Genomic DNA, 27,801 nt, shown 5'->3' with positions numbered 1-27,801 from the left:
AGAGAAGGGCAGAAGAGGCAGACGAAAATATGAAAAAGAAAAGGGGATGTATTGGGGGAACAAAAACGGGAGTGGTAGAGTGAGAGAAGTTTAACCATCGGCTCTCACAAGAGCGATGGCTTTATATCTTCAAATGATATGGAGTTGTACAGAAACGCTCTCTCTCACACATTGCGACTCTAAAGCTCTCCCTCATAGGAACTTAATGCACGTAATAAAATAGCGCGGCACACACATACACACACGCATTGGGGCTAAACTGATTTTTTTTTTTTTAATCAGCCGGCGTAATCACAGACTTAACATCTTCTCTGCACGTTAAAGCAGCTAAGCCCTGTCGCTCCGAGCACGTACACACCAGCTCACGCAGACCCGCACATATACACTCCTCCTCCGTCGTCTTGAGCGGTGGTGATTGCTGACGAGCGGAGCTCACACCGGCTGAGAAGATTCTGATCGCTGCAGAACAATGAGAGACGAAGAGGGGGGCTACCTGACGTTAATCCTGGTGGTCCAAAGGCAAGATTAGTCGTAGTAGCTGATCCCGACACGGATTACAGTTTTCAGAGTTCCTGTAAATGCAGCATCACTTCCGGCAGAAATTAAAATTTTCTGTGTTCCCGTGAACGCAGCGTCGCCTCCTGCTGTCTCTCCACCCGATAACAACTTGGAGCGCTTTCTTATCCACCTGAACCAGAGACCCGTGTCCACGTCTTCTAACATAATACCAGAGAACGAGTCCACAAGTTAATCAATTGCGGATGAGGCCATTCTCTCGGACGGATTAAAAAAATAAAATAAAAAATGCTAAAATGGGTCGCCAAATATTCTTTGGCGGCTCTTAATATACCTGGGTGGCCAGCTTAAGTAATGTCTATATGTGGGAAACACTGCGTGGAATACTGCTCTTGGAGGACGGTCGCCTGGATTGAGAGGAACAGCTGGCTGAGGTTTATTGTCCGGCCAAATAATGAAGCTGCCATGAATTCCTCCATGGACAAGGAACTGATTTCCTGCTTCATATTCTATCAAACAAAATATGACAAAGTTTGTGAGAACAGAGTTACAGAGTACATTTTTTTAAAAACAATTGCAGAACGTTTCCAGTAAGTGTCATATCGATAAAAGCAAATATGGAGTTTTTGTAGAACAACAGAATGTGTACGTTCCTGACCTGTGTTCCTTACCTGCTGGGATAGTGGGTTTCTTTTTTTCTAATCTTTAACGACTTTCATTGCTTTCACAAAAGCAATGGAAAGAGTCTCAAAACATATCTCTGACTAATACATGAATCAGTTTGAAACATATCTTTTCACAAAATTCCCAAGTACATCAAAAGTATTTGTGGCACAATGAATATCGAATATTGAATATTAAGGACTATTGAATATGGATTAAGAGGACTACCATGCTACTGGCACCGGTGAATGGTAGCATATGTGCTTATATTAAGGTAAGGAACATATCTTTTCACAAGATTTGTGAAACGATTACCCTTAACAGTCAAATATAGGGTCTGTCTGTGTCATTGGAAATGACACCGACAGTTAGCAAGTTAGCAATAATTAGTGTTACGTGTTTTTTCTGGTTTAGAAAATTCACTTGTGGGGAACTTATCATTGATATGCAAATTCAAACATTTCACCTGCAAATTAGATGGCACTAGGTCAAAAACCAACATATGGCAGTTCTGTTTGATGTTTGAATACATTATTCCAGGCTATACAAGGTTTCTCTCAGTTGTATCATCTGAAACATTGAAAATCCCATAGTTGTGAGAGCCAAACCCTACTGTGTGTATCTGTATGTGTTTGGTGTGTTTGTCTTTGGACTCGTCAATAAAGCAGCATCCAGGTGTTAAGTAAAAACAAGCAAGACCGTTTAGGTAGCTGCAATGTAAACGCTGTTCGAAACGTTTGGGTTGTGCTACAACCCTGGTTTTACGAATGAAGAATGAGAGTTCTTACTATGGCTGTCTCCAATCAAGTCTCAACTTGGCCCTGTCAGGCTGTGATTGAGTCACTTGGGCATCTATCACAAGGCCCACCCCCCAGTATATATACTGGGTCACCGCTTGTCATACTTCCTCTGACCCATTATTCAGCTCTTGAGCGAGCTGGTCAGTCAGGCCACCGCTAAGAACTCTTGTTCTTCATTCGTAAAACAGGGTTATAGCACAACCCAAACACTTTACTTTGTTTCAAACTATTAAATACTGTAGGAGTCTCTGCCCACAGGTATGGGTTTAGGGAGGGAGACAAGTTGAGTCTTTCTGGCACTGGGGTTCCGACATGAGGTTAGTTTTATTAAATTAATCGAAACAGAAAGGCTCGCTGGCCAAAAGGATAACCAATAATGAGAGCAGTAAGTTGGGGCGCAAGAGGAAGGAAGGCTTCACTGTCTCCTGGTCAGCTGAAAAACAAAAAAACTAGCCGTACCTAACCGGTCGAGAACTTTGTCGATCCGGGGCATCGGGTGGGCGTCAAACTTTGAGACCACGTTCACCTTTCAGTAGTCTATCCGGAACCGTACCGACCCATAGGGCTTACCCACCAGTCACTCGTGTACTCTTCTTTCACCCCAATGTCCAGCATGGCCTAATTCCACCTGCATGATCGTTCATTTATGTTTGGGCAGGCGATACGGTCGAGAGCGCACCTTCACCCCCAGGGTGGTCTCCACATGGTGGTGTATGAGGCATGAGGCCTGGCAGGGAGGGGAAAACATCGGAGAAGCGACGCTGAAGCGTGGCCACATCCGCATTCTGGCCTGGAGACTAAACAGGGGCCCGGTATGATCGGCCGCGCTACAATCGGCTGCCTTTGGAACCTCTGGCCCCAACTCATCCCGCTCAATGACCGATGTGGCCAGAGCCCTAGATACCCCCTTCCTCCATTCTTTTAAGATGTTCAGGTCATAAATCTGTGTTGCGACTCACGACTTGTGGCGCACCATTTGCGTGTATCTGCCCGAATACCTGGCCAATAGAAGCAGGCCATGATCCGTTGCAGTGTTTTATAGTGTCCAAGGTGACTGGCCATCAGATTATGGTAAGCCACCTGCATTTCGCATTTCCCAGGGACTTTTTGGGACCAACAACCTGCGGCCAGGGCTGGGCTGCCTGCAGTGCCCGTAACCCTGCCCAGGCGTCTGTGTAGCTCCCTGATTTCCCACGGCAGCACCACCCTGGGAGCTGACGGGGGACAGAGAGGGGACAGCACAGGAAGGGGAGACAGCGTCCCCTGTCCACCAGAGATCCCGCTTGTAGGCATCCACCCAATCACGGTCGCCCTCAGTGGGCACTGATTCGGCCAATTCAGGCAGCTGTGCGGCCACGGGAAGGAAGCAGTGCTGTCGCAGCTTAATCACGCCCCTTGGTCGGCCACATATACCCATCCCCCTCACTGACCGCGAGGCCAGAACCGATGTGTCCTACGCATACTTTCAAAGGCAGAGACGTAGAACCTAAGGTCTGGGTAGTCCATTTTAAGGACCCACTGGCACCGGGGACAGGGTCCGTCGAGGCATGAAATCTGAGATAGGTTCAACCATATGTGGCGCTGCGTCACCACTGAAAACCCTATCACACGCCCTGTGTCTTGCACTGCACCCCTGGTTATCGTGAGGCAGAAGTCTGTGGCCTTGCACAGTTCCACATATGTTTCGGGGTTGGCCTTCCCCTCCAGTTCCCGTAGGAGCCTGGCCTGGTAGGCCTGCAGCAGGCAGACGTTGTTCAGCAGAGCCGCAGCCTGCCCTGCCGCCTTCTGGGATTTCTCCGCCAAATTCTCCATCAGCCTACAGGTCTTGGAAGGTAGCTGGGGCTTAGCTAGGTATCCCAACTCTGGCTCGGTGTCCAGTGGTGACCACTAGCTGAGCGCCTGGATAGGGGAGCGCATCTTCTATGGAGCACCCCAAGACAACCTCACCTCTGAAGTAAATTCGTCCAGCACCGAAAGGAGATGTGGGCGGGGAGTTAGATCCCCAGCCTACGGAAAATACGCCCCAGATACCATGGAGGGAGCAGCGGGCTCGTGGGGTCTGCCTTTCTAAGGGATTTCCAGCTTCGCCACAGCTCGCTCCAGGAGGTGCAGCAGCTCCTAGTGAAAAGGCCCCTGGGACGGTTTATGAGCTCTTCTCCTTCTTCCTCCTCCACCTCGGAGTCCCACTGGGCTGAAAGTCCCGCAAATCCTGGTGCATGTCCAACTCCTCCTGATCCACCTGGCACGCATGCTGAGGGATATCCAAAGAGGCTGGGGAGCGTGGCCTCGAAACAAAGTCTGAGGACGGGAGAGCAGATTCCCCCTCTTTGCCCTCCCATAAGACGTTCGTAGGCCTTTTGGCAGTAAGGGAGCCACTAGGGAGGGAACCGAAGATGTCCGCTCAATGGCGACCGACTCGAACAGTTGACGCAGAGGAACGGGTCTGACAGCGGTGCTTCCGCGTGCTCATGGCCGAGACAACAGACGCACAGCGGGTGAGTATTCCTGCGGGTCCTGTGCACGCTGCACCCCGCACGTCTGCAAGTCAGCAGCTGGCATAATTTTGTCTTTTCTTTTTTTCTGTTTCCATAAGGACTTGCTTCCAACAGTGGAGAGCTAAATAAGCAAAGAGGAAGTTTGACAGGCGGTGACCCAGTATATATATATACTGGGCGGCGGGCCTTCTGATGCGTGCCAGAGTGGCCCAATCACAGCCTGTCAGGACCAAGTTGATACTTGGTTGGTTAACAGGGTTTTCAGCTTTATTCAGTGGCGCTGTCTGAAGACAGCTTAAGGCATAATAAGAATTCAAGTTCGAAATGAAGTAAAACTGTTCCTGAAAGTGTGAGGTTTAAATTGTGAATCCAATTTGTGGATTTCCCTGGTGAGTCAATCCAATTTCAGAGGAGCAAGAATGTTTTTAAATTCATTGATGGAGAAGTTTGTTCCACAGACTTAAGTCTTTCCTTGCAGAGTGCTTTAATTTGAGTGTAATATATAATTGCACCAAATCAGTTGAGAAGGTACATTTGGTTAGTTTCTCCTCACTTTCATTGAGTCAAATTTTTTGTCATTCCTTTCTCACTTTCTCTGCCCAGCTTTCTCCTTTCACCCCTCCCACTCCACGCCACACTTCCAAATGCCACCCCCCCCCCCCCACACCCCCTCTCCCTTTCTCTGTCTGAAGATGAAGTGCTAATACATTTAGCTTCCGCAAGCTATGTGAGAAGAACACACATTTAATGAGCAAACACTTAGACTAACCAATTTATCCCTCTGGTGTCTCTGTTTGCAAAGGTGTGGGTGTTTGTGCCTATGCATGCCTGCATGCATATCTGTATACATGCATTTGGTGGTGGAGGCCTGCATTTTTCCTTTGACGTTGTGTATAAGTACACAAGTTTATAGATGCAAATACATGTGGACACACGTTTGCAAATATTCAGTATGTGTGCATTCAGTTTGTCAGGTAAAACTCTGTGTATATTGTGAGAGAGAAGCAGAGCTGTCGTCAGCGCAGTAAGCGTTGCTCTAAGGGAGGCTTGAGATCTTAGCTGCTTACTGTTGAGGATGTACACCTGTTGGACCAGTGGAAATCACCCCATATTCCATTCCTTCACCAACCTCCACCCTCATCCTGCTCTCAGTATTTCTTTATGCTGCCCAAGGATAAATAACAACGAATACAAAAAAAATCTAGTTTGGTGTCACCCCCAGAGCAAGGGAAATACAAGGAGGTCTTCGGCAGAACTGATATATTGGCTTCGACAAAGATAAGATTAGATAACACATTAATAATTTTATTTGGTCACAAGTTAATATGAAGACATCTTTGCTCGGCTGGAATTTACGAACGCTCCTCAAGTTTCACTGCAGAATCCAGCAAATCATTTTGTCCTTTTAAAAGGGTAACAACAAAGCATGTTATTTTTTTACAGTTCATTTCTGAATCAATTTTCACCTTCCCAAACTAACTACATATTTGCAATAATCTATGCATTTACACAACTATTTACACATTTGCAAATCGGTATACACTTTCGGTATGCACTATTTACACACTTTTTGCACGTTAAGAAATCTATTTATGTGTTCCAAAATCTTTGTACACATGTGCTAAAGGATGTTGAGACCATATTAGCTCTACAAAAGTGCCCAGGGTGACAATACTCTGCGTAACCCATGGTGCCCCTCACTGGCGGACATGATGAATGTGTTCAACTTAGTTTTACCCCCAGAGAGTTGATAGTCAGCACATTAGCTCTATATTCATTTCTCTCTGTCTCTCTCCTCTGTCTGTCTGTCTGTCTGTCTCTCCTTCTCGCTCCCACAGTTACTGTATTGTAAAGACAAGTCAGGAGTTTGACTGTGCAAAGTGCCTGCCAGTGACATTCTAGGTCCTTTTTTTCTCAGTCAGGATTCCAAGTAGAACGCCTTGCCAAAACCTCTCTTCCCCAAACACCAGGATTTATTAAAATGGTCCATTCACATTATTCATCATTTACCTTATTGATTTCCAAAGAAGCTTTTCTCTCTGTCTTGAAGTTACATACGCACATGTGCACGTCAGCACAACAAACGAACAGTGTGTTGTTTATTTTCCTAATATTACATGCACACACAAACACCAATGCCACAAGACCATTGGGGTTTCAGGTCTAAATCAAGTGTGAAGCGTTGCCAAATGGGTGCATCTGGTGACCCTCATGCTACAACCATAGCAAATATGATTCAACTAAGCAAAGAAAATGAAATACTGGCTAGATTGTTTGTGAGAATGCGCGTGTGAGTAAATGAGGCATACACATACATAAACACACACACACTGGACCTGAGCTAATTCCTAATTTTTGAACAGTTATTGTCCTGCCCTTTTATATGCTGGCGCATATAAATCCAGTTTAAAGATTGAATCTGATGTCTGTCAGGCATCATGAGCCCATAGACAACAATTAAATGGACCTGAAAGCCATTGTCTGTTAGAAGGTTGGTTCTCTGTGTCTGTTGCTATGTGTGAATTTATGTGAATCTTGGTCGTGCGTGCGTGGGTTCCAGCGCGTCCCACTTCCAGAGCACATCACCATGTAAATGGGCCTTGTGTGAATGGGAGCAGGGATCGATATTTATGGAAATCTGTACTGGCAATTTCCCACCTCAAGACCTTGTAATATTTACGAGAAAATGCCGATACAGCATTGATGCAGCTGTGTTGTGAATGGAAGTAGTAACATTGCCGGGACAGCACGTGCGGTAGGGGTGGAACCAAATCCGAATACTGGCAAAGCACAAATAGTGGGATTTAATTGAGATTATTTGTTTTTGGTAAGAAAAAAAAAAACATTTTGAAAAACGGCGAGTCCGTTCCGAACTGTGCCGCTTTGTTGCAAAGATGAGACACTACAACACATCCAGTCTCTACGAGACGGGACTTTTTATTTCTTAAATTGTATTCCCTTTCTTCTTAAAAAATGCCACGCAGACCCTAGACATGGTGTATGTCAGTTCGGGAAGTATGAAGTGCTGGCAGTGACAGCGGGCACAAGCACTTGGCTTTCCCGCTGGCTGCACCGGAGCACAGAGCCTAAGAGGGAACAAGTAGACAGGGAGAGGTAGTACAGGTGGAGAAAGTTCCTTCTCCAGAGGCAGAGAGTGTAGGACAGGTTGAAAATGATCACACTGATTAAAATAAAGGTATTATTTAAAATTTTAAAATGGTTTAATTGAATTAACCCTGTAGTCTCGGGTGAGGAAGGTGATGACCAGGGAGCTTTGAGCTGTCTTTAAACGCAGGACTCCGATCAGATCTACCAGGCTGAGTTCTTATGGTACCTACACTGGCAGCTGAAGCTGGGCAGGTGGAGCAGGCTGGTGGGAGGGGAGGGTGGGCATGTTGTATTACCGCTATCTGCTGGACTGTCCCCTGCTCTATCTATTGCAGCATTATCATGGCATGTGTGAAAAGGCGCAAGACAGAAACGTTCTGGAATGTAACTGCATGTGTAATTCATGAAAATCACTAGTGGTGCCGGAAAGGTTATCCCACTAATTTACCGGGAACTATATGTGAAAGGGGCTTAAATTAGAGGCCATCCACTGACAAAGTGGGGCGGTTAAACAGATGGCATCAGCTGTAACCACTACACAGATTACTCAACACAGAGCATTTGTCCAGAGTGGCTAATCACACCCAAATATGTGTGTCTGTGTGTTATTAGATATAAGCTTGGCACGCTTAAAGTAGTGCGCTGTTACACATCATAGTTCACATTATAGCCCCTTTCCCACTTGCACTGAAAGCTGTAAATCTACCGGCAATGCACCGTATTGGTGTCATGTGTGAATGGGAGCTGGTGTCGATATTCCATAAAAGTTGTTCCATAAATTTCCCCACTCTCGACCTTGTATCATTTCCGGCAAATTGGCACAACAGCTGTGAATGGAAGTACGTGGGAATGGAAGAAGTACCTTTTCCGTAAAGTAGAGGTGGAGCTGAATCCAAATAATGGACAAATAGTGGGTTTTTATGAATATTTATTTCATACAAATATTCAAAAAACTATTTGTTTTCAGGAAGAAAAAAAACAACATTCTGACAAACGACAAGCCTGAGGGAGGGTGTGAAGCGCTTGTCTAAAATCTGTCTTGCATGATATTAGACACTACTCGCGCGAGCATTACTTAATGTATCTGTAACAGTCATCTAGGTGCGGAACAGACTCGATAAATAACTTTTCCGTAAGGGAGAACATGTGGGAATGACCTCCTACTCTCTTTGCCGGATATTTTTTATCCAGAAATGTTACGGATTCCATGTGCGAAATGGGCTTATGACTGTTACTTGTTTTATGAATGCAGTTAGCCGTCCAATTTACTCATTAGTAAATCCTACAACAGTTTCGATTGCTGTTGGGTATGTCACATGACTCATTGGTAAAATAGTTGGTTTGGTTTTTTGTTTAGGATTGATGCTATTAACCACGCATTCATTTGACATAGTATTGACACAGTACAGGTCACATAGCGACCAGTGCAAATGTTCAAGTTCAAGAGGTTATTTGTCACATACATATACAAGCTCTTTCTTGTTTTCTCAGTGAAAAAACAACATTTTTATACAATGGCTGGGTTACTTTCTACGTGGCTATTTAGCAGTTGCATTAAAGCCCATTACAGGAATACTGTTTGTTGAACCAGAGGTAAAGGTAGGGATATGATGGGACAAGCCCTTTTAAACTTAAAAAAAAAAAAAAAAAAGGTCAATACGCTGCCATTTGCCGTTCTTCAAACACCACAGAATATAGAGGCGTGCTGGAATAGAGTCCATCCCAAAGTTAATGGCTGTAATGCTATCCTATTAAATTGGTCAATTACCTCCTTCTCAGGAAATTGCCGTCTTGACCTGTTTTACATTCACAGATTGCGCTTTGTTTCACTTTCTGTTTCTTTTCGCCACCCGGCCCTTCATCTCCGTCACATATAATCAGAGCAATTTTCCTTTGTTATTATATAAGGACTTGATGATAGCCCAAAACAAATATGACACAGGGTTTGGCTGATGAAACAGGCAGTTTATTTCCTTGACTTAAAATCGAGATTTATTAGCTCTACGCCCTTTCCTTCTCTCCTCTGTTCTCTGCTCTCTGCCCGTCCTGTTTACTCTACTCTCTGCTCTTCTTGTCCTCTCCCCACTCCGCTCCTCTCTCCGCTTTTTCCTCTCCTCCTTGTACTTCCTTTGACCGTTGTGCTATTTTATTTTATTGCCTAACAGCCAGTAGACTAGACACTTTCTTTTTTAAATAACCTACTATAACAAGTATATACGATACAATTGTATACATAAAACAGAGGGAAAGAGCCTTACTCATTGTTTGTGTCCGAATGTTCTCAGTTAAACAGACTGCCACCTTTTATGGCTGAGTTATTGTTAAGCCATGGAGCTTTTTAACCTTTTATTTTACTCAAACAGGTTGGCAGGAATTTTGTTATTTATCTTTTCTTTACTGACTATTCCTGGAAATACCTACTTTGTTTATGTCATATACTTTCACTGCCCCATTGTGTTATAATGGGGAATAACCCTTTTACGTGTAATAACCAGTGTTCCTGTCTCAAAAAGCTAATAAATGACTGATTGCTCTGCTAGACAACCATGATGACCATAAACTCCAGAATAACAAAGCTAACACAGTACGCTGACAGCGCCAGCAGACATCTGCTGCATTAGCTTTGATCACATCCTCTCAGTCTTCGTAGTGAGTGGTGTTGATTTGCGATTGGCCCCACTAACCTTGTTTCCTGTCTTGTCTTTTCTCTCCTCTCATCCTTCTTGCCCCCATCTTTTGTCTCTAACTCTTTCGCATCTGTTTGTTTCCTCTGTCTATCTTTACCTCTCTTTCCCCACACACCTTTTACATTCTACGTGCATTCTCCTCGCTTCTCTCCTCTCCCTTTTCACACCTTTTTTTCCCTCTCCCTCATTATCCTGCGACTCTCCTCTACCTTACACCTCCCCCCTCCCTCTCTTTTCTCCCCCAGCCAGCAGAAATGGATGCTTGGGTAAGCAGCGCTATAGCATTGAAAGTGTTGCTGTTTTTGCGAAAAACTCTCAATCTCCCTCTCTTTTTCCTGCCCCGTCTCTCCTTTCTTTCTCTCCTTCTCTCACCCTCTCTTTACCCCATCCCCCGCTCTTTCCCTCTTTCCTCTATTCAAATGTCATGTTTTTGTTGTGCATTAAAGCGAGGCTGTGAGTGTGCCGCCGCCACCATTGCACACAACAACACTTTGGGAGGTATTCAGCTAGAAAATTACATATCATCTGTGATGCTGGCAGAGGTGATTTTTACACATACACACATTCTCTCTCCCTCGCTCCCTCCCTCTCTCTTTCTCTCTCTCCAACACATGTGCACACATCCTTTGAGTGTCAAACAGCCGCTTTGGAAAGGAAAAATGTGTGTGCGTGAAGATGGGAGTATCCAGATGTGCTCTGTGGAGTAACACATTCCTGTTAACTTAGACAAGATTAGATTGTTTTAAATTACATGTAATGATAATTGGAGTTTGTGTGTGAACGTGCGTGTGTGTGTGTGTATGTGCTCGCGTACTAGATTGTTTTAAATTACATGTAATGATAATTGGAGTTTGTGTGTGTACGTGTGTGTGTGTGTGTGTGTACGTGTGTGTGTGTGTGTGTGTGTGTGTGTGTGTGTGTGTGTGTGTGTGTGTGTGTGTGTGTGTGTGTGTGTGTGTGTGTGTGTGTGTGTGTGTGTGTGTGTGTGTGTGTGTGTGTGTGTGTGTGTGTGCGCGCGCGCGCATCTGTAGACAACGTCAGGAGCAGAGCAGATAAGATCAGCTGATCTCTCCAGAGCAGATACTATTGCTCCATCTGATTCCTATCACATGCAATAATGCACAAGTCGACTCCGGTGATCGGTCACCATTATTCTTTGACATAAAACCATGCAATTCATGGTGTGTGTTGCATGTGTGTGGACTTGTGAAGAATTGTGTTTATTTAGTTTTAAATCTATTGTATGTGTGTGGGTGAGTGCAAGTGTAGATATACGCGCGCACACCTTTATTTAGTGTTTTATATGTGGCTAATACCAAGTTGCTCCGTTGTTCCCCATGTGTTGCACCCTGCCCAATTGTCATTTGATCATGCACCACGTTCTGTCCATACAACCGTGACTCCAGCTCTCTCAATATCCTCCATTAGCCTGGAGATGATGAGTCTATATGAAACAACCATCTGTTTGGGGCGGTCAATCTTGTTTTGGTGTGCGTGCTCCGTTTTGGCAAAGTCCCTCTGTGAGCATAGATTGGGACGTATCAACACACGGGCGCACATGGGTAAACATATACCACTCAATGGTACTGTATGATCTCCAAAGGATCTCTAGCTACACACACACACACACACACACACACACACACACACACACACACACACACACACACACACACACACATCTCAGTCATCAGCTCCGTCCATTTGGGGATGGGGTGGTGCTTGTTTATGGATCATGCTATTCTTTGTAATAATGTTTCATTTAAATCCTTTACAAGCTTTGACCAAGTCACAGTTATTTTCCTTCCAAAAATATCAACTAGATAAAGCTTGTTACAGTCAACCTGTTAAAATTACGCACCTTTGAAAACTTGTGGAAGTTTCTGTGGAAGTTGTATTTTATGACTTTTAAGAGTTTTAAAGTGTGTTCTTGGGACAAGAGCCACAACTCTGGTGCTTTTCATAACATGGTTGCTGCTGTAATCTTGTGCCTGGACAGCCTAAAGTGAGTTTAACTACTAAGCAATATGAGTGAGGAGGTTGAAAAGCTGATGACATGGTAAAAGATTTGCTGAATACACTAATTTCTATCATTTAACTCTTTCTCACAACTCCTCTTTCTGCAGCTCTGCTACGTCATTTTCCTACATTGTACATGGATTGTCACTTATTTGTTTTATTTAATATTTATAATTTAAAAAATGTATTTTGGATCTAATTTAAATGATGGTGTTGAATCAAAGTGAAGCATCACACTGTAAAAGTAAGTTACCACAATTCGGTTTCCGTCAAGTTTTAAAGGTGGGTTCACTTTATTTCTACCCAGGTCTTAAAATGTTAAAATGTTCCCATCATTTATAACTGAGCACAACCTCTGCTGTATATGGCGCTGCTGCAATGTCTCATTGTGCTTCAATGCAGTCCAATGGGGCAATGCCTTAAAAAACATATTAAATCTCCTTTTTGAGAACTATATGATGTTTTGAAAATGAAAGGTATGAACACTTCTAAATGATTGGAACCGACATTTTAATAAGGCCTGGGTTGAAAAATAGCGAGTTGTTTCCCATAACTAAAAACCTTCCGTATTGCAGTATTACTTCAGTTTATTTTTTGTTTAACTAATTAATTTTTCACAGTCTGGAATCTCACTCACATCTTTGATTTTTGCCTCCTGTTTCCCTCTGCTTGCATGCTCCTACGGCTTTGCCCCGCCTCGGGCCGTCTCATAGCCAATCGGCTTTCTTGCTGCCCACTACAGCTTGGTATTGCGGGCATAAAGCGCTTCACCTCATCCTTACGCCATCCCCGCCATGTCAGCCCCAGCAGCCGCCATGGCAGCCAATTGCCACCGCAGTGGCCTTGTAAGTTCTGATGCGTAGGGACTCATCATTTTAACCACTATTTTTGAGCCATTCCTTTCTTCTGCATGTGGGTATGAGGTGTGGTTATGTCTTGTGTGCTGTATGATCATAGATACTGTTTCCACTTTGAGTGTTGGTATACATGAAAAAACACAACGCTATATGATCCTAATGATCTGAACACATCACAGACACAATATAATAAATATTTTTCTATTCCGTCTTACCTGAATGACACTGGGTCTCTTGTAACTCTCGTAATGTTGCTGCTTTGAAGCTTATTTGTCAAATCCTGGCATAAATACAACATGAGAATGAGTTTGTCAAGTTTGCATCAGTGCATGTTACCAAGGTGTCGGATGACAGTTGAAGGCTCTGAAATCCATCTTGATAGCATATTCATTTAGTTTTGTGGTGAAATGACCCCAAGAAAACTACGCAGCTATCCAAAATCTTCCCATTTTCTTGTTGTCTCTGTTCTCTTTTTCTTTTGGCTATTTTCTTCCACTTTTTTGTAAAATTCCATTCTATCTTCCATCCTGTCTCCCCTTTAGGCAAAGCAGCTGGAGAGGAAAGAACGGGAGCTCGCCACTATTTCAGCCTTCTATAAAGAACAGCTCGAAACTTTGGAAAAGAAGGTAAGCCATTACCATTCCATTAAAATTAGATGCAAAAACAAGAAGATTTTTGTGATATTAAGACACATTAAAGCCAAAGAGTCTGTTACTTAATGTTAACAATTTTAATTATGTTGAATATATATATTTTTTTGCCTGGACACCACACTCATAGCCAATATTTCATTTAGGTATCATCATGTGTGCAAAACAAATTTATACTTTGTGTGGCAGTACTGTAGATACCACAGTACTACTACTACAGTATTATCTAAAGAGGCAGTTCACTGTCTCTCATTGGGACTGTACATTCTCAACGAGACACCTAATGAACCTCCACTATCCTGTAAATGTCAAACCAGGAAAAAAAAAGTCAAAATATAGGTGTAAATTAAATTCCACGGCAGAGGTGGTTCAACGACACACCAGGTGCTGATTTAGCTGCACTCTGCAGAGTTTTTGACAGACTTCAGCTAATCAAATGTATCGGCCCTTTTTCATTGCCACAGCCTTGTGCCAACATCCTTCTAGTAATAAAGTGGAGAGGGGAAAGTGGTTTGTTGTGTGCTCTCAAGAAATTATGGCCTTAACTCTCTTTCGCTCGGCCTCCACCTCGGCACTAATACCTTGCTGATATGTTTCACCCTGTAAAAGCCACTGGAGCAGTCAGTTAATAAATGTTGCTTGCTTTTTACAAACCAGAGTCGGCCACGGGGTTCGTTAAAAAGGCAGGTTTCATAAGGTGCAGGCTCACCACACGTGTGCAATTCAAGGGCAGAACAAAGTGTCAAATCGCTGGTGAGGACCAACTGTCTGGGACAAAAAGACAATGGACTTTGAGTTTAAATTTGGGGAAAAGGAAAACCAGAGGGAGAAAATTAGGAAAACTTTGAAGAGAGCATAATAGCTACAGTGGAGACAGGAGAAAGGGATTTCATCAAATGGCACATTGGCATTAGTTTAAAACCACACAGCATATAAACACAATACAGCTCAATGACATTCCACGGGATGTGGGGTGGCATATGGTCATGTCTTTCTCCACTTGCTCCCTCTTCCACATTCAGGTTTGCATACAAGCTCACAAACATCCTCATAGATAATTGTTCCTCCCACCTCACCATATCCACCTCAGCCGGCAGTTTTCAGTTATGTGCCCTGTAGACTGCCGCCCACACCCCCAACCAATCTCTCCTTCCCTGCACATTGGCAGTGCTGCCCGTCACACAGACCAGGGGGCCTTATCAGGTCCCCTGCACTCGCCTCCTTTAGCCCTCTGAGTAAACCTTTTACATAGCCGAGTTAAATTGACGGCTCCTGTACTCCGCGCCGGCAGCACACGCCGCCATGCTTGACGGAAGAGACTGATTGGGAGAGGAGTGGAGGACACTCTATCTTTCTCTGCTCTCTATTGCTTTTTTTCCATCCCTCGCTTTGGGGCCGACCTGCATGCGGATGAGGGAGCGATAGAAAGAGAGAGAGAGAGAGAGAGGGGAAGAGGACTGAGACGGAGATAAAGAGGGTATATAGACTGTGCATTAAACAGACAATCTGTCCTGAGCTGGCGTCCATCTCCATCCCTCTGCCTGCTCATCAAATTCATTTTCCGTCCGTCACTCCATTCATCTGGTCCTCCTTTCATGCCCCCTCTTTTTTCAATATCTAGCTCTCTCCCTGTTTCCCTCTCATACCTGTTGCAAATTCCAGTTTGGATGTTAAAAAATGCCACTCATAGAAGTATTGACCATCATCATATTCATAAATGACAGAGTATGTCTATCAAAAGTCATACTTTTCAGTGTTGGCATGCTGTGTTGTGTACGAGTGCCCCCAATAAAGGTTGCCATAATATGGCATATATTTGAAACCTTGACACATCAGTGGATTCAGCACATTCAGCAGATCATCAGTGTTAGCCTAAACAGGTTAATTTAGATTTCACTATATTATTTATCTGTCAACAAAGTATTATTGTCGAGTCAATATATGCATGAGCTGCTCATCGCTCAGTAATTGTTGCCTATACAGTGTACAGATGCTGTTTGTGCTGAGCAGAGATCTTCAGCTGATAATTGACACTTTTTAACCCAAGTAGCCGTCAATATATGTTTGGCCTCTCTGGACTCATTGGTTGAAGGTTTCTCTAGTTATTGACTTTACAACTGTATAATGAGTACAACACAGACAACCACGCACATGTATTCGGGCTGTTTTTATCTCTTGATGGTGTGAGCTAATGAATCGTGCCAAAGGTAAGGCTAGCCTGATTAGTGCCAGAATCCACTGGTAATTGGTGTTTGATCCCCTCTTAAATCAACATATTACTCTGCCGCTCCTACTGGAGGCTGATAACTGTGCGTGTCTGTGTGTGTGTCTGCGTTGTTGACCACCTACAGTATAAAGAATCTCTATCTCTGACACACACACACACACACACACACACACACACACACACACACACACAGGTATCAAGTTTACTAAAGGGATGAAGGACAAAGGAACCACCAGAGTGTTTGTCCAAAGGCTTTGGATGCGGAGTCTAGTCCTGACGCAAATGACAAAACAGCCTGTGTGTGTATGTGTGTGTGGCTATACAGTGACAGGTTTGTTTGCCTGCTGTCACTTTAAAGGTAATTGTGATAGAGTGGCCAATTCAATGCACAGTGTTTGCATTCCCCGTCCCCTCCATGCACACAGAAAGACAAATTGGGACTCCAAAAATGTGCAACTGTAGCGCCCTCCCACACAGAGCAGTGCATTCCTTCTCTCTCTCCCTCTGTGTCTCCGAGGAGCCCCGTCTTACCCAAACCCTAATCTCTTCCCAGCGTACAGGTGGAGTATATCTGTCTTTTTTGCGACAACATCCCCAGCGACTTTGTAAACAAGACTCAGTTTAAAATTCACCTCTTTTAATCCCCTCTTCTCCCCCCTGATTTTTTGTCATCTCCTGCCTCTGAAATATAAAATAATCCACTTGACGTCAAAGTGCGTAAAGCGTGAAGCACCCCCCCTCTTCCCCACCTGCCCTGCTCCCCCCTGCTTCAAATCCTGACATCAGCCCATCTCACTCCATCGCTGCTGGAGGGTGTTGCGACAATCATGCATGCAAAAATCGAATGAGCACACAAGATTTACTCGCATACCTGTATATCTGCAAGCTAAAGCACACACAGACACGTACGCATGCTAATCCCCTCTACAAGACTCCACCCCCCCCACCTCCCACCGGCCCCAAAACCCAGTTTCCCCCCGTTGAGGGTTATCATTGCCCCTCTCTTCATCCGTCTCCGTCTTTCTGCGTTGGGCTTTTGTCCCTCGCGATGCAAGCGGCTCTGAAGAGCTTGGGGGTTGTGTGTGCGCCAGTGATAGTGCCGCCACCTCTCTGGTGTCATGAGCAGCTGAATAGAAGCTGTTACTAGGGCAATATCAACACAGACATACACAATTACACATGCAGACATCCACATGCACCAGTCCCCCCACCAGCCCAATGCCTTACCTCCTCGATTGAATGCACTGTATCTGTTTCAGCTGCACACTGAAAAGCTCCTCTCTTCTCACCAGCCTGTATTCCTTCCACCGGTGGAGCTTCGGTTGATGGTTACATCGGTGCTTTTTACATCTTTCCCCTCAAAAAAAACTTCCTTCAAATTGCCCACTGTGTGAGTGGAAATAGATGGAAATTAAGATTTGTCTCACTCCCTTTAGGTATTTATGTGTGTCTGTGTGTTTGTGTGTGTGAGTGTTTGTGAGAGGGACATTGTGAAAGAGAGATGTTTTGGACGAGAAGCTTCTGCCACACTGTTCCCAATTCACCTATCAAATCATGCCAGATTTCACCCCTAAAGGCAATCCCCACTCAACACTTCAAGACCTGTAGATTGAGTTTAGGCAGAAATCACACATCATTTAACCCTTATCCTCTCAGTGCCATATTCCTTCTCTCCCCTTCTATCCATGGGACATACAGACTTAAAGTCTCTGTGGGCAACTTTTCATCTGAGCTATGGCACCAGCAGTCCCTCAAGGATAGCCCCTCACTGTCAACTTTTCCTTCACTTATTGGACCCACTTAAATCTTGGCCTGGAGCAAGAGACAGTCGCTACCAATGGACCAACTTCTCACTTTGTATACCCATCCAAGGCCATGAGACTTCCCTTTTTCATACCTATGAAGCACAAGCTTGCTTTAAAGCGATTTCAAATGATGACGATGGGGCTGTTTATTAAGGGTAAAAATGATTGCACGAGATTAATGCTTAGTAGATTAGTCTGATGCATAACTCTGTGATGTCAGTACCCAAAGCTTTTATCCCATTTCATCCCATCATTGGGAATAGGGTTAAAAATAACTTTAGCGGCTAAATCAGCGTGGAGTTAACTCTATTCTCCTTCAGTCTCTGGAGATGCTGCTGCCGACCTTTCCCCCATAGAGGTGTGGCATGTAAGTCCCGTCCAGATACACCAGCAATGGGAAGACTTAGCGACAGCAGCTTTATCCTGAATCCTAGCCTGGAAAATCCAATATAGCACAGCCACCAAACCTAACTGGCAGGGATAAAAACTTACATCAAGTAACGTTTGCAACTGGACAGAAACAGGACAACTACAAATCAGTCAGAAGATTAAAAAAGATAACTTTTGTATTCTATTTAGTATTTTGTTTTCTGCCTCACATTGTATAGCTCCTGTCAAAGGATGTTGTAAGAAGTCTTTTATTCTGTGTGGTCTTATTTTTTGTTGTTGCCCTGATTCTGTGAGATATGTTGGCCCCTGTACCATTCAGTATGATATGTGCACACATTAATCTGAATAAGGTCAATAACCAGAATAACATAAAAATCAAAATATTGCACATGTAAACATCTTAGTTTACGTGGCTCATCACATGGATCATTCATCAATGGAAGTTCAGTCGGGAGCAAAGGAAGCGATGTACATTCATTGCACATTGAATGCAACAAACAAATGCACATGGTGTGAATCTCTGAACGCATAGAATGAACATGCCAGAAGCAATACGATTAAGGTGTATACATGATACAGTTAAATGGAATATGATTGCATAATCTCGGTTTATCAATTGGAATATATATGCTCTGGGCTTTATTCGGATCAAGTAGTATGAATACAGTGTTTAAATAACAGTTGTGATATTGGAACTATTGCTTTATTCAGAATATAATCGGAACTTTATTGTGCATGAAAATGCACTAATTGCCTTATTTGTAGGTTTCACACGGTGGTAAACTGAAATAATTACATAGTAGTGACTGCTGCAAGGTTATGGTTGTTGAATAGTTGGCGCTGCCTTTGCTTCAATTCTAAACCAGACAGAAAGATCAGAGTTAGCATGTCTGTGGATCAGTGTGAAATAATGAGATACGAAAATGACTAGGGAGCACTGGAGAAATAGAGGACTAGGGATTGTGGAGGAGGTTTGTGTTTGATCCTGTCTCGTTCCTCACTCGCTCACTTCAATTATGCTCCTCTCCTATCGCCCCCATCTATTGGGAATATGGGAGATAATTAAAGAAAGGCACGGGCGCTGTGATTATTGGTTTAAAATGGTGATTACTGCGCAGAGAGTTGATGTGTGAAAGAGGGAGACAAGAGAGATTGGCTTTTTGTCTTGGGCATTCTACACCATATTACAATGATTCCAACACTACATCCATTAGGTGATAATTTATCTCATGGGTCTTAGGGCTTAAAACATATTCTCAGTATCCCTTTATAGGTTAGGCCGGCTAAACTGAGCATTATTCTAGATAGCAGAGCGCTAAACATATGTCTAGGGAAGATAAAACAGATTACAAAACGCCATGAGAGATGGTCAGCACCTCTAATGTCTTAAGGTTCACTAAATAGAAAAAAAAATTGATACAATTTGTTTCCTGGATTGTGGCCCTGTAGTGGCAGATTTCCGGTTTTGCGGGTCGGGCGTGACGTAGATCGTGACCTGCCTCCTCAATCTTTTTTTCCGATCTTTTTTAAACGCTATTCATACGCTAGTCACAACGCCGTGGAAGATTTCAGTGTGCCGGACAAATGGGAGAGATTCCGGTCAAATATTATCTGTGTTTATTGAGCTTAAAAACAATTGATAGGCATGCTATATAAAGAATGACATAATAAAGGCATGTAGATGTTTTATATTTTTTTATTGAATATTCAAAACAAAAATAAATCCTGTCAGTTAATTCCATTTAATAAGTAAATAAATAAATATTACGAATTTTACGACTTAAATCAAATAATTTCAGTTTGTGTCATTAAGTAACACGTGCAACTGCTTTAATTAAATAAATGCAGCTGCATTTCACATAAATAAAATTGAGCTAAGATCAAAAAGAGAATAAATATGGCAAGTATTCTATTTAATCTATATAAATAATAAAGTTTATGGTGTGGCACGTCTCGTCGATTTTACACAATGACGCTGCCGCCCTGTCTCCACTCTGTTTGTGTGTGTGTGTCTGTGTGTGTGTGTGTGTGTGTGTGTGTGTGTGTGTGTGTGTGTGCGTACAAGCACAACATGTCCACGAGGGAGGGAGCGGGTCTTATTTCTATATCGACAAACGTGATTGGTTAGAGGTGAAAGTTCAGCTTTAGATTGTCCAAACTGATTGGCTTTCCATTGCCACTCGCTGAACGTGTAAAACGCATTTTAACCAGTGGTTAAAATGCAACACGGCTCAGATGCGTTCTTTCGGTATACTGGCCCAGTCTTTGGCTAACCCTTTGGCCCAGTGGTTTCACTTCATATCAAACCAGTTTGAAGGTTTTTACACTGGCCCAACCCTGGGTTACTGGGACCCACTTCTGGAGCCAAGTCTCGGAGTGGCGTTCACAGACGAGTGCCTGGTGGCGGGATCAACCCATGTAACCCAGGCCTCGGGCCCAGCGCGAAAAGACTTCATAGCACCATTGTGTGGGCTCACCATCTGCAGGCTGCAGTGTAGGGGTGGGGTGCAATGCCGACAAGCAAGGGGAGCCAGCCGAGCGGTTCTAGATGTTCTGGACTTAGGCAACGGAAACTGGCTTTTGGTACATGCATGGAATCTCACCTTTCTGGGGGGGGCGGGGCTGAACTAGTGCGTGGGGTTGAGCGATACCAGCTAGATATAGTTAGGCTCACATCTACAACCAGTGATGGCTCTGGAACCCAATTCCTTGACTACAACTCTCACCTCCGAAAGAGCTTCTCCTACATTCAGCAGGTGGTTGGAGACATGGAGTTAGTCTCTTATTCCATTCTATTGTGGAAGCAGCTGTTAGGAGCTGTGGTCAAAAGCTGGTTGGTGCCTCTCATGGTGGCAACCCAAGAACTTTCTGGTGGACACCAGCTGTTGAGAGGGCCATCAAGCAGCAAAAGGCGGCCTTTCGGGCTTGGTTAGCTTGAGGAACTCCTGACTCTGCAGAGAGGTCTTGGAAAGCAAAAAGGGTCCTGGAAGACCATCCGGCGACTCAGAAGGGAAAAGAGGCACATTGCATTTGAATTTCGTTCCTGCAGACAAAATGCCAAGGTGCTGGAAAGGAGACTCCGGCTGATTGTCAAACCCCAGTTTCAGGAGGAACCATGGGGTTGTGTTTTGTGGATTTGGAGAAGGCTTACGATCGTGTTCCCCAAGGTTGTCTGTGGGAGGTGCTGCGGGAGTATGGGATGCAGGGGCTGCTTCTGTGAGCCACTCGGTCCTTATATACTCAAAGCAAGAGCTGGGTCCGTATTCTTGGCATTAAGTAAAGCTTGTTTAGGGTGGGCATCGGACTCCAAGGTTGCGCTTGTCTCCTTTCCTGTTCATGGTTTTCATGGACATGGTGTCAAGGCCTTGCCGTGTTCTGGAGAGTATCCAGTTTGGTGACATAAGGGTGGCATCGCTGCTATCTGCAAATGGAGTTGTCCTTTTGGCACCATCACACTGTGAACTGCGACGCCCACTTGAGCGGTTTGCAGCCGAGTGTGATGTGGTCGGGATGAGGATCAGCACCTCCAAATCTGAGGCCATGGTTCTCTACCGGAAAAAGATAGCTTGTCCCCTACAGGTGAGGGGGGAGCAACTGCCCCAGGTGGAGTTCAGGTATTTCAGGATTCTTATTCACGAATGAGGGTAAAAAGGATCGGGAGATTGATCGCCGGTTAGGTGCAACGGCTGCAGTGATGTGGAAATCGGACCGTAGTGGTGAATAGGGGGCTCAGCTACAAGGGGAAGCTCTCAATTTTACGGTCGGTGTTCGTTCCCACCCTCATCTAGGGTCATGAGCTATGGGTAGTGACGGAAAGAACGAGATCGCAGATACATGCGACTGCAATTGGGTTTCTCCGTAAAGTAGCGGGGGCTCACTCTCTGTCATGAGGGAAGGAGCTCTGTGATCCAGGAGAGCCTCAGAGTACAACCGCTGCTCCTCAGCGTGGAGAGGTGTCAGTTGAGGTTGTTTGGTATCCTGGACGCATCCCTTTGGAGATGTACCGGGCACATCCAGCTGGGGGAGACCCCGTGGCAAACCCAGGACACGCTGGAGAGATTATATCTCATGGCTGGCATAGAAACGCCTATTGATCCCCCAGGAAAGGCGGAGAGGAAGTTGCTGGGCAAAGGGAGGTCTTGGCTGCTCTGTTGGCCCTGTTGCCACCACAACCCTGGCCAGGATAAGCGGGTTAGAAAATGGATGGATGGATGGATGGATTGTTTCAAGAACTCTGCCACTCGACCATTTCTAAGCAGCTTTGGTCCCTCTGCAGAGTTTGATTACTGAGGTTAAGGTATGTTGTATATGACCCTTTAGGCAAGGGCTCCATCATTAGAGTAATTGCTACGAAATGCCATTTTTCTTCTACGGACATAAAACTTTATGGCATGCCAACAGGCCATCAACATTCTGATTTGTTAGTGTTGCCGTAGGGTTTAAAAGGTTGCTAATTTAACGAATGTGACATTTCAGATGCCGCTTTGTGCGTTCAGCTGATCATGGGAGACTTAATAGAGGTTTAAAATGGGTTGTAGGAAGTCAATAAAATAGTTGTAACCCTGTAAATATTGCATGGGCGCCGTGAGCTGTTAGCCTCTAATTAGCAGAACTCAATTCAAAAAGGTTGACTCAGACCAAAGTTATTCTGTGTTTAATGTTATTTTATTTTTTTAATGCTGTAATCTTGAAATTGATTTATGTTAAAAGCCAGGGACACTGAGACAGCCCACTTTCCGAGACTGTGAAATGAAAACCTGAAGGGGAAAGTCTGTTGAGCAAAAATTCGGTCTAATTAAACTCATCTCTCACCTTCCTCTGTCTTTCTCTCTGCCTTCATACAGAACCTTTACAACTACAAGCAGACAACTGAGCAGTACAACCAGGCAGCGACCAAGGCTGAGGCTCATATTCGGTAAGTACTGTGAATTAGCCCTATGGCACCATTGTGGTACCTGGAAAGAGCCTTTCCAAAACGCTTGTTACTTATTTCTATCTCAGCCTTAATGTCTTGGATGACTATACATGTTGGGGCATGGTAACTTGCAAATGACTAGTGAATACACTCACAAATAATCACATAATCGAGACTTAATCTCCAACCGCTAGTGGATGCGAAGCCTCTGGCCTGCACATTAATACAAGACTCATTTGAGAAGTAATTATCGCCATCTCACTTTGCAATAACCTGTTCAGTTTTTGTTGTCTTTATTTGTATCCTTTTCTTTATTTCTGTTTCTGAATGACTGTTTTTTTGTGAGTCTTCATTTAATTTCCTTTTTTCTCAGTTAAAGTCAGCGACTATTCTCATTCTACAATTAACAGTTTCTCACAATAGTACATACTTAACATTCACCTTTCACCATTCTGCTTCACACGACGGGTTTACAAAATACCGCTGATAGCTGAGTTCTGCAGCAGCGACAAGCTTGGCAATCATGGCTGTAAATCGGCCACTAACAGACTTGGCCCTTTTTTTTGGGTTTAAATTTGTCTGGCAAGGAACAGTTGCAATCTTCACACAGGAAAACAGAAACTGTGGGGAGTGTGCAGGGAATGGAAGTGTAGAATTTACCTGCGGCTAAAACGAGGGTCAATTTGATTCTCAACAGCATCATGACAACCACCCTGTCACTGCCGTCGTCTTTGGTCGCTGTCAATTTAAAGCCCATAGTAACATAATTTTTCGCCCCAATTTAAGAGCCACCGCTGCAAGATAGCTCGGTGAAAGTTGTTCAGTCGGTGTGCTTTCTCTTCCCCCTTCCATGACGACATGAATGGATAATGTTTGCAGACATTGTGCTCAAATGAATTTGCAACATTAGCCTATGCTGTATAGTTTTTAATTGACTGACGCTCCTGTCCTTTTGGTCCCACGCAAATCTAATCTCTCCCTTCCTCTCTTCATACCTGGACCAGTCACATCTGTTTCTCTCTACACCTTTTGTAACCCTGGCCACCTTAAACGAAATTAAATATTTCTTTGACAACGTGTGTTTATACAATAATTATATTTACTGCTTCTACCTTAAATCAATCCACAGTATATCTCCTGAGGCGGTGTTACAGATTTCACTTTAACAATAATCTCCAGGCTGTACGATTCCACCATTTTTGCTCTGAGAACTGAAGCCACGTCTGGTCTAATGACTTTCATGATTATAGTGTGTTTTCCTGTTTGCAAGCAATTGTAGCAAGACATTTGTTTGACATCGTATTTTCGAGTAGTTTAACACCTTTTCATTGAATAATGAAAGAAGGGGCAAAGTCAAAGGCATTAATTCATTTCATTTTTTTAAGAAACACAAACCAAGACAAGCTGCACAGTTTGTTCTTAAATCACATCATTCATAATGATCTCCTACCTTTATATATTGTCATCACTAACCATATAATCATGTTGATAATTTGTGCTATTTCCAGTATTTGGAGCAACAAACGTGTATATACTGTATACAGTACATGGTCGTAATATGGTGAATGAGTGAAATTTAAATACCAGCATTTTAGCATTTTCAACCATCGCAGAGTGCAATACCTTCAAAACAACTGCATTCAGGCCTTACGTGAGAAGCCTCTTCTAGTCAATTAATTTGAATGGTAACCAATTTAAGTTTTTAATTCTATGCCCTGCTCATTTTATTAGCGGAGCTTTGCTGTTTCAAAATGTACAGGCATATTATCCAGCCGCACTGAACTCCTCATTATTTTTCTGTGTCTCTGCTGTGTAACTGACACAAGGATGCACAGACGTAAACTTCAATCCCCCTTTTCGCTCCCTATCTCCACCACGCTTGGACCCGCTTTGTATTCAGGCAGCCACGTGCTCATGATGTTCTGTCAGTATTTGGGCAGCATTTTATTGTGCCGTGGTCACGCTGTCATTTCACACTACACTGACCACCCAGTAATTATTCTATTTAGCCACTGCTGCAGCAGAGGGAGGCCACGATGCAGACAAACATTCAAAACGGCCTGTTCTCGCCCTCCATTCTCTGCTTTTACACATTTGGTATGTTTGTTTCATCTGTTCCACCAGTGCTCCAGCTTTTCTGCGATCACTCGTGTCTTCTTTCCTTTCATCTGGCATTTTTATTTGAAGGTGACATTTGACATAATTGATCACACTGAATGAATGATCAAATTACCTTGCTCAAGTCTTCACTGTGTAATCATTTGTTGCTAGGCTTCTTTTTGCCTTTGCTACGGGGTTTAAGACTGTCAATATGAATAAGAAGCCTTCTTCTGAGTCCCATTGTATGGCAATGTTATCAGTTCTGTGTGTTTCACTACCTAAGTGGAGTCCAAAATAAATATAGTACCGGGACTAGATGAGTCGAGTGAAGCTTGGGTTTAATGAGGGATGGGGTTGAGAGCCAGAGGTTAACATAATGCACAAATTACATAACTAACAAAATAAACAAAAGTTTAAGACAACAGGAAAAAAAAACACCTAGAGTCCGGACTTGAGTACCTCAGCTCCGGTTTGTACACATGCCCGGGAGAATTTGTTCAACATGCCCAATTAATGAGTAAGGCTGGTAGCTCACTACTCCGTACTGTCTCTGCTCGTCGAGGTAGCAGAGGAGCGGTTACAAGTGACAGGACCTGTCTGCACACCGCTCTGACAGAGTCATCATTATGAAAGAAGGATTCACGTGCTTACACTATCTATTCCCCTACCTCGCTTTTCTGAGCGGTTTGTTGTTTGAGGAGTACACACACACAAACATACAAGTGTAACGGAGAAGACAACCGGGAGTACGAATTGAGCCAAACTCTGGCACAAATCAAACCGTCTCTGCTTGCACTGTTGTGGTCTCAAACATGTTTTTGTCAGCCTCATTTTATTGGAAATATTTTGTACTAATTGGTGCGTACCGGCAGCCAAGCAGTCAAACGGTGAGGTGCCACATTTTTGAATAATTACATTTCAGTCAAGGTTGTCTTTGGTTGTCGTTGCAAGTGATGTACTGGCATACAACAGTTACCTGCACCAATATGAATCACATGTTGCTATAGGCAAGTCCACTATGCAAAGTAATGAGGAAGGCATGCTGATTCAGTGTTTGCATCGTATTTCTTCCTTGTTTTTCATATTTGGCTGCTAATGCAAGAAGGGCAGAGGGCCAGTTTAAATGTTGTACAAAAAAAATGAAATTAACTGAAACAAAACCGTAATTGAAATGGCTGGTGATGACGATGCGAGCGAGGGGGGGGGCGATAGCCACACAACGCTCCGCCGAGCATGTCTCACCCTGCGACAACCTGACTCCAGCAAGTCGGCCGAGCCCGAGTCCTTCCGATTGAAAAGTTATCAGCGATGAGATGTCACGCACAAACACAGGATCTCAAACACACGCGCACACACACACACACACACACACACACACACACACACACACACATGCGCGCGCAGACACACATGCACACACCCTATCTTGTTCCCGCACGTCACCTGTTTTAATGAAACATTCTCCTTATCCCCTCCTATCTCTCCTTCTGTGGATTCTCGCTAAGGGAGTTCAGTGGGGATCTATCCGCTAGGCTAACAGAGTGTGAATTGTTCCCCTGCCTTCCCTATCTCTCCTCGGCACTCAACCTGTCAGCGTATGAAGATACAGGTTGAGTACTGTCTCTTTTCAATCTGCGGCTCCTACTTGTTTTTGATTGCTATTCCCATTTGAGGCAGATAGAGACTTTGTAAAGTGTTTCCCCAGAGTTGACATTAAACTTTGTGGAATCGTCTTGTCATATTGTCAAATATTGTGCCTGTGAGTTCAGGATCGTACTCGCCGGAACCGGCGGCTGTCAAAATATGACGCACAATAGCCCCGGTAATCGGAGGCGGTGGGTACGGTCAGTCTCCCGATACCCTCCCCTCACCTACATTTCGACCAACTCGGTGTGTCATTTTTGTGCAACTCTGCATTCACATATGCACCAGCTAAAATAATGTCATGAAAGTTATCCTTGAGGCAGGATCATAAAAGCTTTATAAAGCCTCTAACAATACAAGAAGCATGCTCCGCCACTGCCTTTGATCTCACCCCAGCCATGACATCTTTGATCCTCTCTCCTCTTCCCTTTCACTCAGCGCAATATTAAAAACCAGAAGCACATTGCCACGGCTGCTGGTTTTGAGGAACCCAAATCCTTGTCATCATACATTAATAATCTCACTAACACACACACACACACACACACACACACACACACACACAGCAACGTGCACAGAGAGAGAATAATAAAATGTTACGCCCCTGTGATCTTTCCTTTTTCTTCTTATTGCTTTATTCCCAAATGTCAGTCTTTTCAGTGGCGCAGAACTCAAGCTTTCTTGGTAAAAACCGCACATTGCCAAAGAGAGACAAAAAAATAAAAATAATGAGAAAGTTAAATGATTGGAGCCTAATCTCTCTCCCTCGACACGGTGCTTATTTATGCAAAGCGTCACAGGCAGAAGCAATTGGAGTGTTGTTTTGCCGTTTCTCCCTCCAAAAGTTAGCTATCACCCCAGCTAGGGTAGCTAATGTTTTTCTAATAAGAGCTCACCTTTAATTTCAGTTTAACGAGGCAGTTGC

The 27,801-nt window shown here is 44.0% G+C and overlaps 1 protein-coding gene across 1 annotated transcript in view; it reads left to right on the top strand.

Annotated features, from left to right (window-relative positions):
* The window catches only part of chchd6b (coiled-coil-helix-coiled-coil-helix domain containing 6b), a 65,595-nt gene that overhangs the window by 21,172 nt on the left and 16,622 nt on the right, over window positions 1-27,801 (top strand). The window contains exons 5-6 of the mRNA XM_080000279.1: window positions 13,688-13,771; window positions 23,062-23,132. Of these exons, the coding sequence (XP_079856405.1) occupies window positions 13,688-13,771; window positions 23,062-23,132 (155 nt within the window). The remainder of the gene's footprint in view (window positions 1-13,687; window positions 13,772-23,061; window positions 23,133-27,801) is intronic.

This window comes from Zeus faber (assembly GCF_960531495.2).
Source record: "Zeus faber genome assembly, chromosome: 5".
Taxonomy (NCBI): Eukaryota; Metazoa; Chordata; class Actinopteri; order Zeiformes; family Zeidae; genus Zeus; species Zeus faber.
Note: the sequence above shows the minus strand (reverse complement) of the source record. Positions and strands in the feature narration are given on the sequence as shown.